The sequence below is a fragment of the Hemiscyllium ocellatum genome, chromosome 25 (genome assembly GCF_020745735.1).
Source record: "Hemiscyllium ocellatum isolate sHemOce1 chromosome 25, sHemOce1.pat.X.cur, whole genome shotgun sequence".
Lineage (NCBI taxonomy): Eukaryota > Metazoa > Chordata > Chondrichthyes > Orectolobiformes > Hemiscylliidae > Hemiscyllium > Hemiscyllium ocellatum.
In genome coordinates, this window is record NC_083425.1 from 14976256 (window position 1) to 14992215 (window position 15960).

General features: G+C 43.6%; 1 protein-coding gene across 1 annotated transcript in view; it reads right to left on the reverse strand.

Annotated features, from left to right (window-relative positions):
• The window catches only part of LOC132827952 (dynein axonemal heavy chain 17-like), a 443350-nt gene that overhangs the window by 282277 nt on the left and 145113 nt on the right, over nt 1-15960 (reverse strand). The window contains exons 24-26 of the mRNA XM_060844799.1: nt 4548-4700; nt 1845-2093; nt 919-1041 (exon numbers count right to left, since the gene is read on the reverse strand). Coding sequence (XP_060700782.1) covers nt 919-1041; nt 1845-2093; nt 4548-4700 — 525 coding nt within the window. The remainder of the gene's footprint in view (nt 1-918; nt 1042-1844; nt 2094-4547; nt 4701-15960) is intronic.

Below are 15960 nucleotides of genomic sequence, written 5' to 3' on the forward strand. Positions count from 1 at the left end.
GGTGGAATCTGGTACAATTACAACATTTAAAAGGCATCTTTCATGAATAGGAGGGGTTTAGAGGGCAATGGGCTAAATACTGGCAAAGAGGACTAGATTTATTTAAGAAATCTGGTCAGCATGGATGCGTTGGACCAAAGTGTTTATTTCCATGTTGTATGACACTATGACTCTATGACTCTAAATCTCCCCAGCAGGGTATTGGTCTCCTCCCCATTCAAAGTAAGTAACTTCTACTTCAGAAGAAATCACAATAATCCAAAAATGTGAATCCTTGCTCCATGTACCAGCAGCTCAGCCATGCATTCATCTGCCTATTCTACTATTCTATTTCTCATTTGCATGTGACACGAGGAGTAATCCAGAATTTCCAACCCTTGAGGTCCTACTTTTTAATCTCCTGCTAAATTTCCTATATTCTCTCCAGAACCTCATCCCTTTTTCTATGTATGTAATTGGTAACAAAACGCACGATGACCTCCTTCCCATCACTCTCCCCTTTCAGAATATTTGCACCCGCTCCGAGACATCCTTCTCTCTGGCACCAGGGAAGCAACACAACATTCTGATGTCTCACTGATGGCCACAGAAATGTTGATCTGTGCTCCTGATATTGCAGATAAATGGGCACTGTTTTCTCACAGATTACATCCAGATCAATTTTGGGAGAGTTACCTTTATGTAACAGTTAATTATAAAAATAGTTATTAAAAATCAGCATTCCCAATGTAAAACTTTGACCAGATGCATAATTTAAGAATTCACAGGGAAGTGCGACTGAATCCTATTGGATTTTCTATCTGTTGAACGTGCATTCCAAAAATCTGCCCTTATTGCTTGATGAGCATACTGGTGAAAATGGAAAGTTCTAAGTATTCCAGGGATTTTCTTTCTCCAGCTAATTAATGCATTAAATACCTTCTCCATTCCAGACTCTTTTACAGATTTATCGACAATGTTGCGTACTTCATCTTCAAAGTTATGCAATTGCAGACTCAATAAATCCGCAAGAGTTGTTTCATCTGACATCACAAAATTGACCTACAAAACAATGAAAGGAAGTAAATAATTTCATATTTTCTCTACACTTAAAATCAAATTCATCTTCCTTTCTAAAATCAATTTCAGTTCCATTTCTCAATACATTGAGTACAGTGATGTACTTTTTCAGTTGCAAGTGTCCTCTTCTACCTGACTGAAATTGTAATCCTGACCTTTCAACATATTTTCTCAGTGGAACCACCAAATGTGAAAAAATGGAACAGAAGCTCAGCTGAACTTTTCCTCGTTTTAGCCAAAGGTACAGCAGATGAGAACATCAAACAACACTTCAGATTTTCTCATACAATTTAACTACAGACTGGTCTCAAAAGTCCTGGAACTCAACAGGGCAGAGTCAAATTTACACACATAGTGCATGCAGGATTACAACTGGGTATTGGCAGTGCTGAGATTCCTCCCCATTTAGAACTTCAGCAATAAAGGACATTAGGAGTTCCAAGGTTTACTCTAGAAATTCCTTACTTTATGCCATTGAAAAGCCTCCGTTAATATTTGGAATGAATTGAAAGTATTCTAAAGGCCTCATCCACTTCCTAAAATAAGGTTATTAATGCCAAATAAGAATGATTAAATTTTGTAATTATATTCAGCTTGATTCTGTTTTCAAATCACCAAAGCTAAAGAGCAGAAAAATGAGACAGGGATGTACAAAACTGTCAGATTGCATCCCAGGATATCCAGTGCTCTAAATGACTCAAGTGAGCAATGTGTGACTGGAAATTGTAGGCCACACTTTCTGCATTTATATTTATATAAACAAAATATGCCCCAATGTTTGGTACCTTTGTTGCCTGCATGAGTTGTTGCCAGTGACGTTCCCTTATGGCTGGGTTCTGCAATTCACTTACAGCTTTCAATGAAGTCATTGTGTTCTTTATTAAGTTGTCTAAACCAGAATAAACATCCCATGCCCTTATCTCTTTATCCATACTTCTCAAGTCTTTCACAAACTTCTTACAATCTGCATCCATGTTCTCCACACTAATGTTTTTCCATTTGGTGGTCTTCCAATCTTCAATGGTTAGGCTAACCTGTATAATGGAGATAATTTGTGAAAATAGGAATGTATTTGTTACATCTTTCAGAGAGAAAAATAGCTGTACTAAATAAACTTAGTAAAACTTAAAGTTAGGTTTTGAGAAGGTTTGGACAAAAAAAACAGACAGTTGACCTTTGTGAGAGTCATACATTCGAACTGTTAACTCTGGATCTCTGAAACTAACCACCAGCTACAAGGCACAAGTCTTGTAGATCAGATACTCTTCATTTGCCCAGAGTGCTTCAATTTCAACATCACTCAAAAAAACCTTGATATTACCTCAAATAAAACAGCTGCTTAATTGGCACTTTATCCCATACGTTATACATTCACTCCCAGTATCACCGAGGCACAGTGGATCTCATGGAGAATCTGAGGCAAAAAGCTCACAAATCCAAACACATCCCTCCTCCACAGTTCCCAAGCTCTTGACCTAAAATCTCCACATTGCTTGCCAAATGTTTTGCAAGTCCCTAGCAAGATTTAGGCCTGTACCATTTTTATACCCAAGCCATGTAAATGATCTGAGACTGGAACATCCTTGGCAGTCCACCTATGACATTACCGGTGTGCCTCTGTCATACCTTGCCTGCTGACCAGTTATCAGAGTCCTAGGCACTGATTTTAGCTTTTATATTCAAAAACAAGATGTGCCCATCGCTATCTAGGCCACCGTTTACTGTCTATCCCGAAATAACCTTGAGAAGGTGATGGTATGGTGATTTGTTGCAGTTCATGTGATATGAGTACACCCACATTGCTGTTAGGAGGGAGCTTCAGGATCTTAACTGATTGACAGTGAAGGAATAGGAATATGTATCTGAGGAAAACCGGCGTATTGGAGTGCAACTTTCAGATACTGGTGTTCATATGCATCTGCTGCCCGCGTCATCAGTGGCATCACTTATAACATACAGTGCAACAATACTTCATGACTACTCTTAAAACACCTTCCAATCCCACCCCATTTACCACCTGGAAGGACACGTTGTTGTAAAGAGAGATTGGATAGATTGGGGCTGTTTTCCTTGATGCAGAGGAAACTGAGTGGGGGAGGGGGGGACATGACTGAGATGTACAAAATAATGTGTGTCATAGACAAGCAGACGAGAAGAAACCTCTCCCCTTGGATCAATAACTGGGGTCAGTGATTTAAGGTAAGGGACAGGAAATTTAGAGAGGATGTGAGAATTTTCTTTTCACCGAGAGGGTGGTGGGAATCTGGAACTTACTGGCTGTAAGTGTGGTAGAGACACAAATCCTCATAAGAAGTATTTAAGAACTATTTAGATGTATTTTTGCAATGCCAATGTATACAAGTCAATGAGCCAAATGCTGGAAAATACATTAGAATAGTTTATGTGCTTGACTTTGATTGGCAGAGACTCAATGGGCTAAAGAGCCTTTTTCTGTGCTATAGATCTCATTTACTGTAGCCTGAATTACTGTAGTCCTTCTTGATTTGTTCACTTCTTTCACTCAGCTTCTGACTGCTCTTCCAATCACAGGCTTTCCTCATTTGTTTGTTTCTGATAGGTACATTATGAGCAAGAGCTGAAAATGTGTTGCTGGAAAAGTGTAGCAGGTCAGGCAGCATCCAAGGAGCAGGAGAATCGACATTTCGGGCATGAGCCCTTCTTCAGGAATGAGGAAAGTGTGTCCAGCATGCTAAGATAAAAGTTAGGGAGGAGGGACTTGGGGGAAGGGCGTTGGAAATGCGATAGGTGGAAGGAGGTCAAGGTGAGGGTGATAGGCCTGAGTGGGGGTGGGGGCGGGGGCGGAGAGGTTAGGAAGAATGAGCATATTATGAGTAAGCACAAGAGTGAACCTATCTCTGATTAGAGAGGTAGCTCCTCATGGATTTTTACTGAGCCAACTATGAGGATGACTTCTCTAATAGGTTACCCCTGCAATTGAATATTCTTTGATAATTTGGCTACTTTTGGGGGTGAATTCATACTTAACTTCCATCCATCTTGGATTTTGGTTGTTAAAATGGACAAGGTATAGGACAATTTCTGCAGTGTTATTTGCTATTTTGTGTCCTTTATCAATGAAATCTTATCCTCAAACAGTACATTCAACAAAGAGTAACTGCTATTAATAGCCACTTGTTTATTTCGCACAGTATGTTAACTGTTTCTTCACTCTTACGTTAATCGAAAACTGGGCAGCCAAAGAATGAAGTGCTGATGAAAACATGGGCCCAACTGATACTATATCTCTTGTCCTCATCTTAGTAAGTCCCAGCACAAGACACCAGCTTTGTGCATATGATTGATGTTCTACTCCAAAAGCCACTCAGTTAAATTCTTTGACAGAGCATCTACATTGAAAATATTCATCTACCTCGGCATGAAGAAATTGCGCTTCCTAATGATCAGTCTGTTCAATTATATCATGATTAAAATTGTAAATCTGAAATTGAATGATTATCAAAACTTACAAGGATAACCATGTCCCACAGATTTTTCAATAATACTATTTCTTTGCGGCAGGCTTTCAACTGTTTGCAATCAGGAACAGAAACTTCAAATAGAGCAGCTGACTGTGCTAGTGCTTGCAATTCAACTTCCATGGCAACAATTTTCTTTTGAGCCTGTAGAGGAATTAAGGAAGATATTTAAATATTTGGAAATTCCACAACAATTTATATTTATACTTTAAATACAATCTCTATTTACTTAATAATGAACAAACAGTAGACAGTTTTTTTGGATTCACAAGAGAATGAATAATAGTACAGATGCTAAATCACAGAAGTAATCTACCTAAAGAGACAATGAGGTGCTTAGAAATAGAAGTATACTATATGAGCAGGGATATATGGTTGAAAGAACTGAGGGAAGATTGTGGAGGAATTTGAAAGTATGGATAATGATTTTGAGTCAATTTGCTTAGTCAGCTATGTGGTATATTCATCGGCATAAATATTCATGCATATCTTGTGGTACGTTAGTTTAATTAATTAGAGTAGATATAAATGAGAGTTAACCTTTAAAAAGTCAGTTCAGTCCACACATATCAATAGCTGAGTACACAACAAAAGGATGAAAAAATTAACAGCACTTGGATCACCCATTTGAGCTCAGACTGCTTTCTATTATTTCTCCACATAAAATTTTGAAGAATTCTGACCAAAAGAAGTGAAGTAACCAAACCAGAAGAATATGGCACACTGAAAAATGAAAGGAAGTCAAAAACCTTCTGGAGGTGAGGGAGAGCAGTATGCACATACAAGGAGCAGGAGAATCGACGTTTCGGGCATGGGCCCTTCTTCAGGAATTCCTGAAGAAGGGCTCATGCCCGAAACGTCAATTCTCCTGCTCCTTGGATGCTGCCTGACCTGCTGTGCTTTTCCAGCAACACACTTTTAGCTCTGATCTCCAGCATCTGCAGTCCTCACTTTCTCCTGGTTTGCACATGCACCTAGGTGCACATGTTAAAATGTCAGTTTGGGACATCACGGGATGTAAGTGGCACTTAGTTCCAACTTCCTCATTTCCAGAACTCAGAGCTATTTCTGAAAGAAATTCATATTCCACAGATTGGAAGAAGATAAGCATCTCATTCTTTCTCACCCTGTTCATGAGCAGTTTTGCACACTCTCAAAACAACATTCCATGACACTCAGGTTAAGCTGGCCTGTAACTCGGCTTTTGCAAAAATGGGATTGAAACACCTCTAGTGGCAAAAAAATGCACAGCCTAAAATTTCTTGCTCCACTAAAATATGCTGATGGCTCGGGTTTGGCTTTTAAAAACTATATAAACAGTCACAATGTCCAGCTTAAGCAAACCAGTGCAACTTTTGTAAGAAAATGGGACTTATCCACAGAATGTACAAAAGTCAAAAATAACTACTGAACCACGGAATTGCTAACATAGGTTAACGTCTTACAGAATGCATCTGTGGAAGCAAACATATAACAAAAGATTGACTTCCATTAGAATGAATATCATTATATGAGGATATGCCAGACCTTGGGAATGTTTGAATTAACATTTCCTGGGGATTCTAATGTCATGGGATCAGAGCAGCACCCCAAAATACTTACTAAAATATTGAACTATTGAACTAGATATGGCTTTTTAAACAAGGCATGCAAGGTATCCTAGCTGATAATTGAGTCATAACTCATAGAGACCTACCATACAGGAATAGTCCCTATGATCCAAGCAGTCAATGCCGACCATAATCCCAAATTAAACTAGTCCCACCTCCCTACGCTTGGCCTATATCACCATGACACATGGTTATAATGAAGCAGGTTTATTTGAAATCACAACTTTCTGAGCATAGCCCCTTTGTCAGGTGAAGTGAGAGAGATGCACACAGATACAAAATTTATAGGGAGGCAGATCAATGGTAGAGAGATCAAAAGATCATACAAATGATGTGAGTGGAGTGTCGAATAATAAGTCTCTGCAGGTGATTAGAAGTGTCAGATGGTGTGAGTAAAGTGTCAGTAGCTGAATAACAAGTGAAGGGATGACCTATAATCCAATTAAATGAAACAGAGACATAATTTAAAAAAGGAAGGTGGTGCTGGAGAGAAACCAAATGATTGGAATAATATGATTGTATAAGAGTAGCCGTCAAGGATCTAACCAAAGTAACAAGTAATCCAAAACTATACAAAGTAATTAAGGTGAGAGATTATAACAATTTATCAAGGTGATGGTGTCAAAACAGGACAGTAAGGAAAATGTAACGGATACAGAAGTGTGTTGGAGTCATATATCACATGACATGAACCCAAGATCACAATTCAGATTGTCTTCATAGGTATGGAACCTAGCAATCAGTTTCTGCTTGGCGATTCTGCACTGTTGCATATCTCAAAGACTGCCTTGGAGGACACTTACCCTAACATCGGAGACTGAATATCCTTGACCGCTGAAGTGTTCCCCAACTGAAAGGGAACATATCTGTCTGGCAATTGTTGTGTGATGCCCATTCATCCATTGTCATAGTGTCTGCATGGTCTCACCAATATATCATGCCTCGGAGCATCCTTGCCTGCAGCATATGAGATCAACAACATTGACCAAGTCTGCCATGTACATGGTGGGTGGTGTTCCCACATATGATTGTAGTATGCTTCTTGATGATCTGACATGGTTTCCATGGCCGGGGCTCTGTGGTATTGCAGTCACTGTTGTTCTGGGTAGTCTGCTGTGAACGATGGTCTGTTTAGGGTTTCGTGATTGTTTGAAGGCGAGAAGTGGAGGCATCAGGATGAGCTTAGCGAAATGCTCATCATCATTGACAATCTCTCCAAATATTTCTAATTCATGTACTTATCTAAATGTCTTTTAAACTTTGTAACTGTACTCCACATCCATCACTTCCTCTGGAAGTTCATTCCACGCATGTAAAACTCTCTGTGTAAAAAGAATTGCCCCTCATGTCTTCCTCCACTCACGTTAATAATATGCCTCCTCTTATTGAAATCCCACCACCCCTTCCACCTCCCTCCACGCCAGGGAAAAGACACCTGTCTTTCATCTTATCTAATTCCCTCATGATTTTATAGACCTCGAGAAGGTCACCTCCTCAACTTCCTATGCTCCAGTGAAAAAAGTCTATCCAGCCTCTTAACTCAAACTTTCCATTGCTAACAACATGCTGGCAAATCTTTTCTGAACCCTCTCTAGCTCAATAATATCCTTCCTATAACAGAGCAACCAGAACTGGACACAGTACTCCAGAAGAGACCTTACCAATGTCCTGTAAGGCTTCAACATATCATCCGAACTCCTATACTCAAAGGTCTGAGCAATGTAAGCAAGCATGCTAAACACCTTCTTAGCTGAAAATGTGTTGCTGGAAAAGCGCAGCAGGTCAGGCAGCATCCAAGGAGCAGGAGAATCGACGTTTTTGGCATGAGCTCTTCTTTAGGAATAGCTCATGCCCGAAACTCTGATCTGCAGTCCTCACTTTCTCCTAAACACCTTCTTAACCAACCTGTCTATATGTGATGCAAGAAATATGCCCCTGAACTACAAGGTCTCTCCATTCTGCAACACTTTCTAAGGCCATACTTTTAATTGTATAAAGTCTTGCCTTTGGTTGTTTTACCAAAATTCAATATCTTGCATTTATCCAAATCAAATATAACCTCTAAGCATGGAATGCACTGACTATCAAAAGATTTCATGTGAACCCTTGTAATATGGCACTTAGTAGGGTACCAAGCAACTTCAAAGAGTGAGACTTCAAAGAACAGAATTGCAAAAAAAATGTAATTACCTCCTCTCAGCAAGAAAACACCCTCTGCAGTTTGTATTCTACATAGTGAGCATGTCTTGAAGGACCTGCTCATGGGTTTTCCTTTCAAGAATACTCAAGAACATGGGTTAAAAGCTAGTTTCAACCTTTGTCTGTAAGTCTTTATGCCCAAAACATCAACTCTCCTGCTCCTCAGAGGCTACCTGACCTGCTGTGTTTTTCCAGTGCCTCACTGTTTAACTTCAACTCTCCAGCATCCGCAGTCCTCACTTTCTCCTTGGTCTGTGAATGCCAATGTTTGAAGATGTGTGCTGTGAGGATCACAATTAAAAAAATCCTTAATCATCCCTGCACTGCAGGTACAAAGAGAGTAAATTTATTTCTCTTTGCTGGAAGCCAGAAGGCAAGTGAAACCACTGAAGGAAATAGGATAAAGATCCTTCAGCTGACCTGCAAGGCCAAGCATCACAGAATCAACTGCTTGCTTACACAGATCATGCTACTCAACAGAACAGCCACAAAGTCTCATAATCAACTTTTCACAGAACTCTAGACTGATCATTATGACTTTTTTAACCATTTTTGGACTCGTCATTTATTGCAGTTAACCAAATGCAAGTGAACAATGAAAGGAAGCCAATTCACCCCTCCTCACCTTGGAGTTTGACAACTTGGAGCACCCCATCTAGAACCATAATCAATTGGGAAATCTCATCCAGGAACTGATTATAATGAAGTGGGAGATGGCACAGGGCAGGGTGACACTAGACACACAAGGTGGCTGCTGAGCCATAAATTGTGTACTTGACATATATGGCTACCGGACCACAATATGGAGAGAGACAGCAGAGCAAACATAGATACTTACTGGGGCCACCAGAATGCCAGCACAATGCACTCACAACCTAGTTGATTAGTTGAAGGTGGGTGGTGGAGAGAATACACATGAGTAGCATATATTGCCTGCCAAAGTGTCTGGGTCCAGCCAACACCTTTGATAGAAATGCTATCTGATATGGACTCAATCTGATATGGGCGGCACGGTGGCACAGTGGTTAGCACTGCTGCCTCACAGCGCCTGTAGACCCGGGTTCAATTCCCGACTCAGGCGACTGACTGTGTGGAGTTTGCACGTTCTCCCCGTGTCTGCGTGGGTTTCCTCCGGGTGCTCCGGTTTCCTCCCACAGTCACAAAGATGTGCGGGTCAGGTGAATTGGCCATGCTAAATTGTCCGTAGTGTTAGGTAAGGGATAAATGTAGGGGTATGGGTGGGTTGCGGGTCGGTGTGGACTTGTTGGGCCGAAGGGCCTGTTTCCACACTGTAAGTCTAATCTAATCTAAAAAAAACACAAAGTGCTAATAGCCAGGGCTGCAGTAATCGTCCTTCTTAGGAAGAGCGATTAGCACCCATTGCTACAGCAATGGACATCCAAGCAGACATTGAAATTGACAATGTCTGCACTGAAACCTACAACAACCGCGCTGAAATCAACAAAGCTGCGCTGGAGCTGACAATGACTGCATTGAAACTATCAACAATTCTGCAATGTTGACAACAAACAAATTATGTTACAGGAACAATAACCTCATTACTGAGCTATTATGTCACAAAATGTATAAAAGTATCTTGACATGTGCTCCAGGTTGAGAGAAGAATCGCTGCTGACCACTGTGCTGTTGGTGTCTTTCTCTCCCCAGAGCACCAGTATTTCTTTGTACAATAAACTCTAATTGAACACCGACTCTGACTCCGAGGCTGGTGATTTTCCCCACAATGACTGGCGCTGAGAACAGGGTTCTTATTATTGGTGTCCTAGTCAAAGGCCACGATCAAGGAGCCAGAGATAGGGTAAGAACCAATTTGTACCTGCAAACGGGAAGAGTCAGACTGGGCTAAAGACACAGTTTGAAAGGTATAGTGATTGTAATGTCTAACTTTCTACAGTACTGAGTTAAAAAAAAATTTTAAGTGCATGTCTGTGGAGAATAAGTGTTAACTGTATTAACTGTTATAAGGAGAAAGTGAGGACTGCAGATGCCGGATATTAGAGCTTAAAAATGTGTTGCTGGAAAAGCGCAGCAGGTCAGGCAGCATCAAAGGAACAGAAGAATCGACATTTCGGGCATAAGCCCTTCTTCAGGAATGAGGAGGGTGTGCCAAGCAGGCTAAGATAAAAGGTAGGGAGGAGGTACTTGGGGGAGGGGTGTTGGGAATACGATAGGTGGAAGGCGGTTAAGGTGAGGGTGATAGGCTGGAGAGGGGGTGGGGGCGGAGAGGTCGGGAAGAAGATTGCAGGTCAAGAAGACGGTGCTGAGTCTGAGGGTTGGGACTGAGAAATGGTGCGGGGAGGGGAAATGAGAAAGCTGGAGAAATCTGCATTCATCCCTTGTGATTGGAGAGTTCCTAGGCGGAAGATGAGGCGCTCTTCCTCCAGGCATCGTGTTGCCATGGTCTGGCGATGGAGGAGAAGGACCTGCATGTCCTTGGCAGAGTGGGAGAGGGAGTTAAAGTGTTCAGCCACGGGGTGGGTGGGTTGGTTGGTGCGAGTGTCCCAGAGGTGTTCTCTGAAACGTTCCGCAAGTAGGTGGCCTGTCTCCCCAATGTATAGGAGGCCACATCGTGTGCAGCAGATGCAGTAAATGATGTGTTTGGAGGTGCAGCTGAATTTCTGATGGATATGGAAGGATCCTTTGGGGCCTTGGAGGGAAGTGAGGGGGGAGGGGTGGGCGCAAGTTTTGCATTTCTTGCGGTCGCAGGGGAAGGTGCCGGGAGTGGAGGTTAGGTTGGTGGGGGGGGGGGGTGTGGATCTGATGAGGGAGTCGTGGAGGGAATGGTCTTTCCGGAACGCTGATAGGGATGGGGAGGGAAATATATCCTTGGTGGTGGGGTCTGTTTGGAGGTGGCAGGAATGACGAAGGATGATACGATGCATCTGGAGGTTAGTGGGGTGGTAGGTGAGGACAGTGGGGTTCTGTCCTGATGGCGATTGAAGGGGCGGGGTTCAAGGACGGAGGAGCGGGAAGTGGAGGAGATGCGGTGGAGAGCATCATCGACCACGTCTGAGGGGAAATTGCGATCTTTGAAGAAGGAGGCCATCTGGGTTGTTAAGTATTGGAATTGGTCCTCCTGGGAGCAGATGCGACGAAGGCGAAGGATTTGGGAATATTGGATGGGTTTTTACAGGGGGCAGGGTGGGAGGAGGTGTAATCTAGGTAGCTGTGGGAGTCAGTAAACGTCCATGTTGAGTTGTTCATCTGAGATAGAAATGGAGAGGACTAGGAAGGGGAGGTCCAGGTAAATTTGAGGTCAGGGTGGAAGTTTTTAGTAAAGTGGATGAACTGTTCAACCTCCTCATGGGAGCACAAGGTAGCACCAATACAGTCATCGATGTAATGGAGGAAAAAGTGGGGTGTGGTGCCAGTGTAGCTGCGGAAGATGGACTGTTCCACATATCCAACGAAGAGGCAGGCATGGCTGGGGCCCATGTGGGTGCCCATGGCTACTCCTTTGGTTTGGAGGAAGTGGGAGGATTGGAAAGAGAAGTTGTTCAGAGTGAGGACCAGTTCAGTCAGTCGAAGGAGGATGTCAGTGGAAGGGTACTGGTTGGTACGGCGGGAAAGGAAGAAGCAGAGGGCTTTGAGGCCTTCGTGATGGGGGATGGAGGTGTATAGGGACTGGATGTCCATGGTGAAGATAAAGCATTGGGGGCTGGGGAAGCGAAAATCATGGAGGAGGTGGAGGGCGTGGGTGGTGTCCCAAATGTAGGTGGGGAGTTCTTGGACGAAGGGGGAACAAGACCGTTTCAAGGTATGCAGAAATGAGTTCGGTGGGGCAGGAGCAGGTTGAGACAATGGGTCAGATTTGTGGATTTTGGGCAAGAGGTAGAAACGGGTGGTGCGAGGCTGTGGGACTATGAGGTTGGAGACGGTGGATGGGAGATCCCCTGAGGTGATGAGGTTATGGATGGTCTGGGAGATGATGGTTTGGTGGTGGGAGGTGGGGTCATGGTCAAGGGGGCAGTAGGAGGAGGTGTCCGCGAGCTGGCGTTTAGCCTCAGCAATATAAAGATTGGTGCGCCAAACTACTACCGCGCCTCCCTTGTCTGCTGTTTTGATGGTGAGGTTGGGGTTGGAGTGGAGGGAGTGGAGGGCTGCACATTGCGAGGGTGAGAAGTTGGAGTGGGTGAGAGGAGTGGACAGGTTGAGGCGGTCAATGTCGTGGTGGCAGTTGGCTATGAAGAGATCAAGGGTGGGTAAGAGGCCAGCATTGGGTGTCCAGGTGGATGGGGTGTGTTGGAGGTGGTCATCAGAGCGTGGGCAGGAGTCCTGGTTGAAGAAGTAGGCGCGGAGGCGAAGGCAGTGGAAGAAATGCTCAATGTCTTGCTGCGTGTTGAATTCGTTAATCCGGGACTGTAGGGGGATGAAGGTGAGGCCTCTGCTGAGGACTAATCTTTCATTCTCAGAGAGGAGAAGATCTGGATGGATGCAGAATCCAGTTAAAGTTAAAAGTTGGATACTGTTTGTATTGGTAATTCTCAATATGGTGTGGAAAAGGAGCTAATCACTCTGACCAAAGGCAAACCTCAGTGGAACGCATGTTACCAAAGTGGGGAGCATGGACATCGTGAGTAACCGTGATATCCTGTCAGTCCATAGTAGAACGCCAGAGCTTAAATAGTGGCGGTGGTCGGGAGGATAAAGAGTCCAACTGGTAGAGAGCACACCAGACTAGAGGTAGGTTTCTGGGCCTATCGGGAGGTGTTGGGTCAGTAGAGGTAGCTGGGAGGGTAGAGGACTCCTGGTACAGAGCACACCCTATCGGGCCAGCATTCCCAGCCGACCAGTAGGTATCAACTAGTAGTGGTGGCCAGGAGGGTAGAGGGCTCCCACTGGTAGAGAGCATACCTTGCTAGGAGGCTGCTAAGGCCATATGAACAGTGCTGGGACAGTATTATTGGCCGGGGGTAGAGAAGTCCACACTGCTTAGGAATACTTTACTGTTGGTGGTATCTGGGGAGGCACAATCTCCTAAATGGCAGATCGAAGTTTTAAGGGGAACACTGCAGGCTCCCTTATTGAGAAATCCATTGCAGACAGACAAGGGTTGACAGAGCAAATGAAGAAAAGTGGTTGGGATCCATCTCAGACATTAGCACAACAGAGAGTGTGGATAAATAAACAAAAACAAAATAAAACTAAAAAGATACGGGTAATGTTCGTGTACCAATTAGCAGACCTAATTGAACAACTGGCAGGTGAAGAAAAGGCAAGAACAAATTGAGGAGCTGGAGGATAGGATAAAGGAACTAGAACAAAGATGAGAAAAAGTACAGGAGGAAAGGGAGATTGACTCTCTCCAGCAGGGACTAACTGCTCCCTCTATTGGACAAACCGTGCAAGGAAAACATAGCGTCCATTACCAGAGGAGGAACAGACTCACAGCTCAAAACAAATTATAAACCCTTCACCCCAGGGGAGAGGCAGCAAATTATTGCCTCCCTGGGCAAATTACAGCCCCGTAGCGCAAACACCAGGTTCTGGGAAGAGCTGGATAATATATGGGTCGGGCACCAATTAACCTGAGGGACATACACCAGCTGGTGCTGGCAGCTTGCCCAGTGGACAAGTGGAGACAGATAGCTGGCGGATCCAATGCCATAGCAGCCCGAAACTTTAGGGGAGATCTGTGGACACATGCTGTTGCCCTTACAGCTGAGATAGAAGCCCAGCAGACCCCTTCATTGATTTTCAAGAAGAAATACAGAGACTGCTAGGAAACGCTCCCACGAACTGAAGCAAGATCACAACCATGAAGCAACTAAAAGGGGAAGGAGCCTCTGAATTTGGGGAACAATTATTTAGGGTCTATCAGGAATGGTCAGGGCAAGCAAACCCAGATCGGGGAAACTGGGCATTCGTCCAAGCTTTTAGAGATGGGCTCTCTAGCGCCCACCAAGCCATCCTGAAAATGGGAGTAATAATATCCCAGGATTATGATGATCTAGTTGAGTGGGTTAGCAGGATGCAGGAGGCAGAAGCTCCTGAGATAAAAGGCAAGACTTGACAAAGCAGCCAATGTAAGCAAGAGCAGAATAAAATTATCCTTCCACAACTGTGACAGACAAGGACACTTTGATAGAGAATGTAGCATCCCACAAGCAAGGAATACAGCAGGAAACAATGCAAAATACTGCAGTCATTGCAACAGAATAGGACACGTAAAAGCAGTGTGCTGGGAAAAGCATGGGGCACCCCCAAACATTACCCGGAACACCGCTGAACCACAGGAATCCTGAAGTCAGCAGAGCTGACAACCAGCTGCCCCCATTCGCGAGGGTAAGGGAAAGGGGAGAATTTACATACCCGCAGTAATAGGAGGGAGGAAATGTGAAATGTTGGTAGACACAGGAGCAGCTGTATCCAAACTTACCCTTACCCCACACAAATAAAATGATCCACTTGACTGGGGTAGAAGGGGATAATAAAACACCAGCTTACCTAAGTGAAACTACCCTCAGAAATAAACAATGTATATATCCCCATGAAATTCTATGTATGCCAAATAACAAGGGCACCATAATGGGCAATGATCTCATGAGAGAATAAGATGTTCTAATCGATTGTGCAAAAGGGAAATTGATTTGGCCCAGACAAGACGGTTGAAAGACTGAGATTGGGAAACTTACAAGTCACCTTGAAACTATTAAAGTGGTTGTAGCCACCAGTAGACACTGGACCCTCGAAAAGGGGGATTTGGAGCCATCTGCACCTCTGGCCCAGAGCATGAGCAGAAACAAAGTTAGTTACAGGTCTAGTTAACATTGGGCAAGGGTTCCTGGTCCGGAGCATTAGCCCCACCAGCAATACCTAATAAAACCTGAAGCAGGAAAAGCAGTTGTGGAGATAGTGAAAGGATTAGTGAAACAGGGAATCCTGAAAGCCATCACAAGTACAACTAATTCCCCAATGTGGCCAGTAATAATGCCTGATGGGAACTATAGGCTCAACATTGATTATACAGGATTAAATAAGGTCACCCCCAAATTGCATCCCATTGTAACAGACCTCTCCACCCCCCGAACAAGCATTTTTACTGTTTTAGACATAGCCAATGAATTCTGTTCTATTCTGATACACCCTGAGACCCAGTATAAATTTGCTTTTACAGTAAGGGGCACGCAGTATGCGTGGACTCGCCTGCCACAAGGGTTCCACTACAGCTTCATTATTTTTTACAGGGTGGTGAGCAACATTCTGAAGAAAATAGATTTACCAGAGAGTAGCACTGCCCTCCAATATGTAGATGATATCCTAAGTGTCTCAGAGTCCGAATTAGGACACCAGGAAGCTTTATGTCTAGTATTACAGGAATTGGCAAACACAGGGTTAAAAGTTAGCTGCACAAAGGTGCAAAATGGCGAAACACAAGTCTTAGACCTGGGACACCTTAGGTCCCAGGGACTCAAAGAACTGCCTAACGACAGGAAGAAGGCAATCCAACAGATACAACCTGCCACTGTCACAGGAGTCAGAAAGGTCTTGGGGCTATTCAGCTACAATCGGAGCTTTATACCCGAGTTCGCAAAATTGGCTGAACCAATCCAGAGATTAACTAAAGGAAGCAA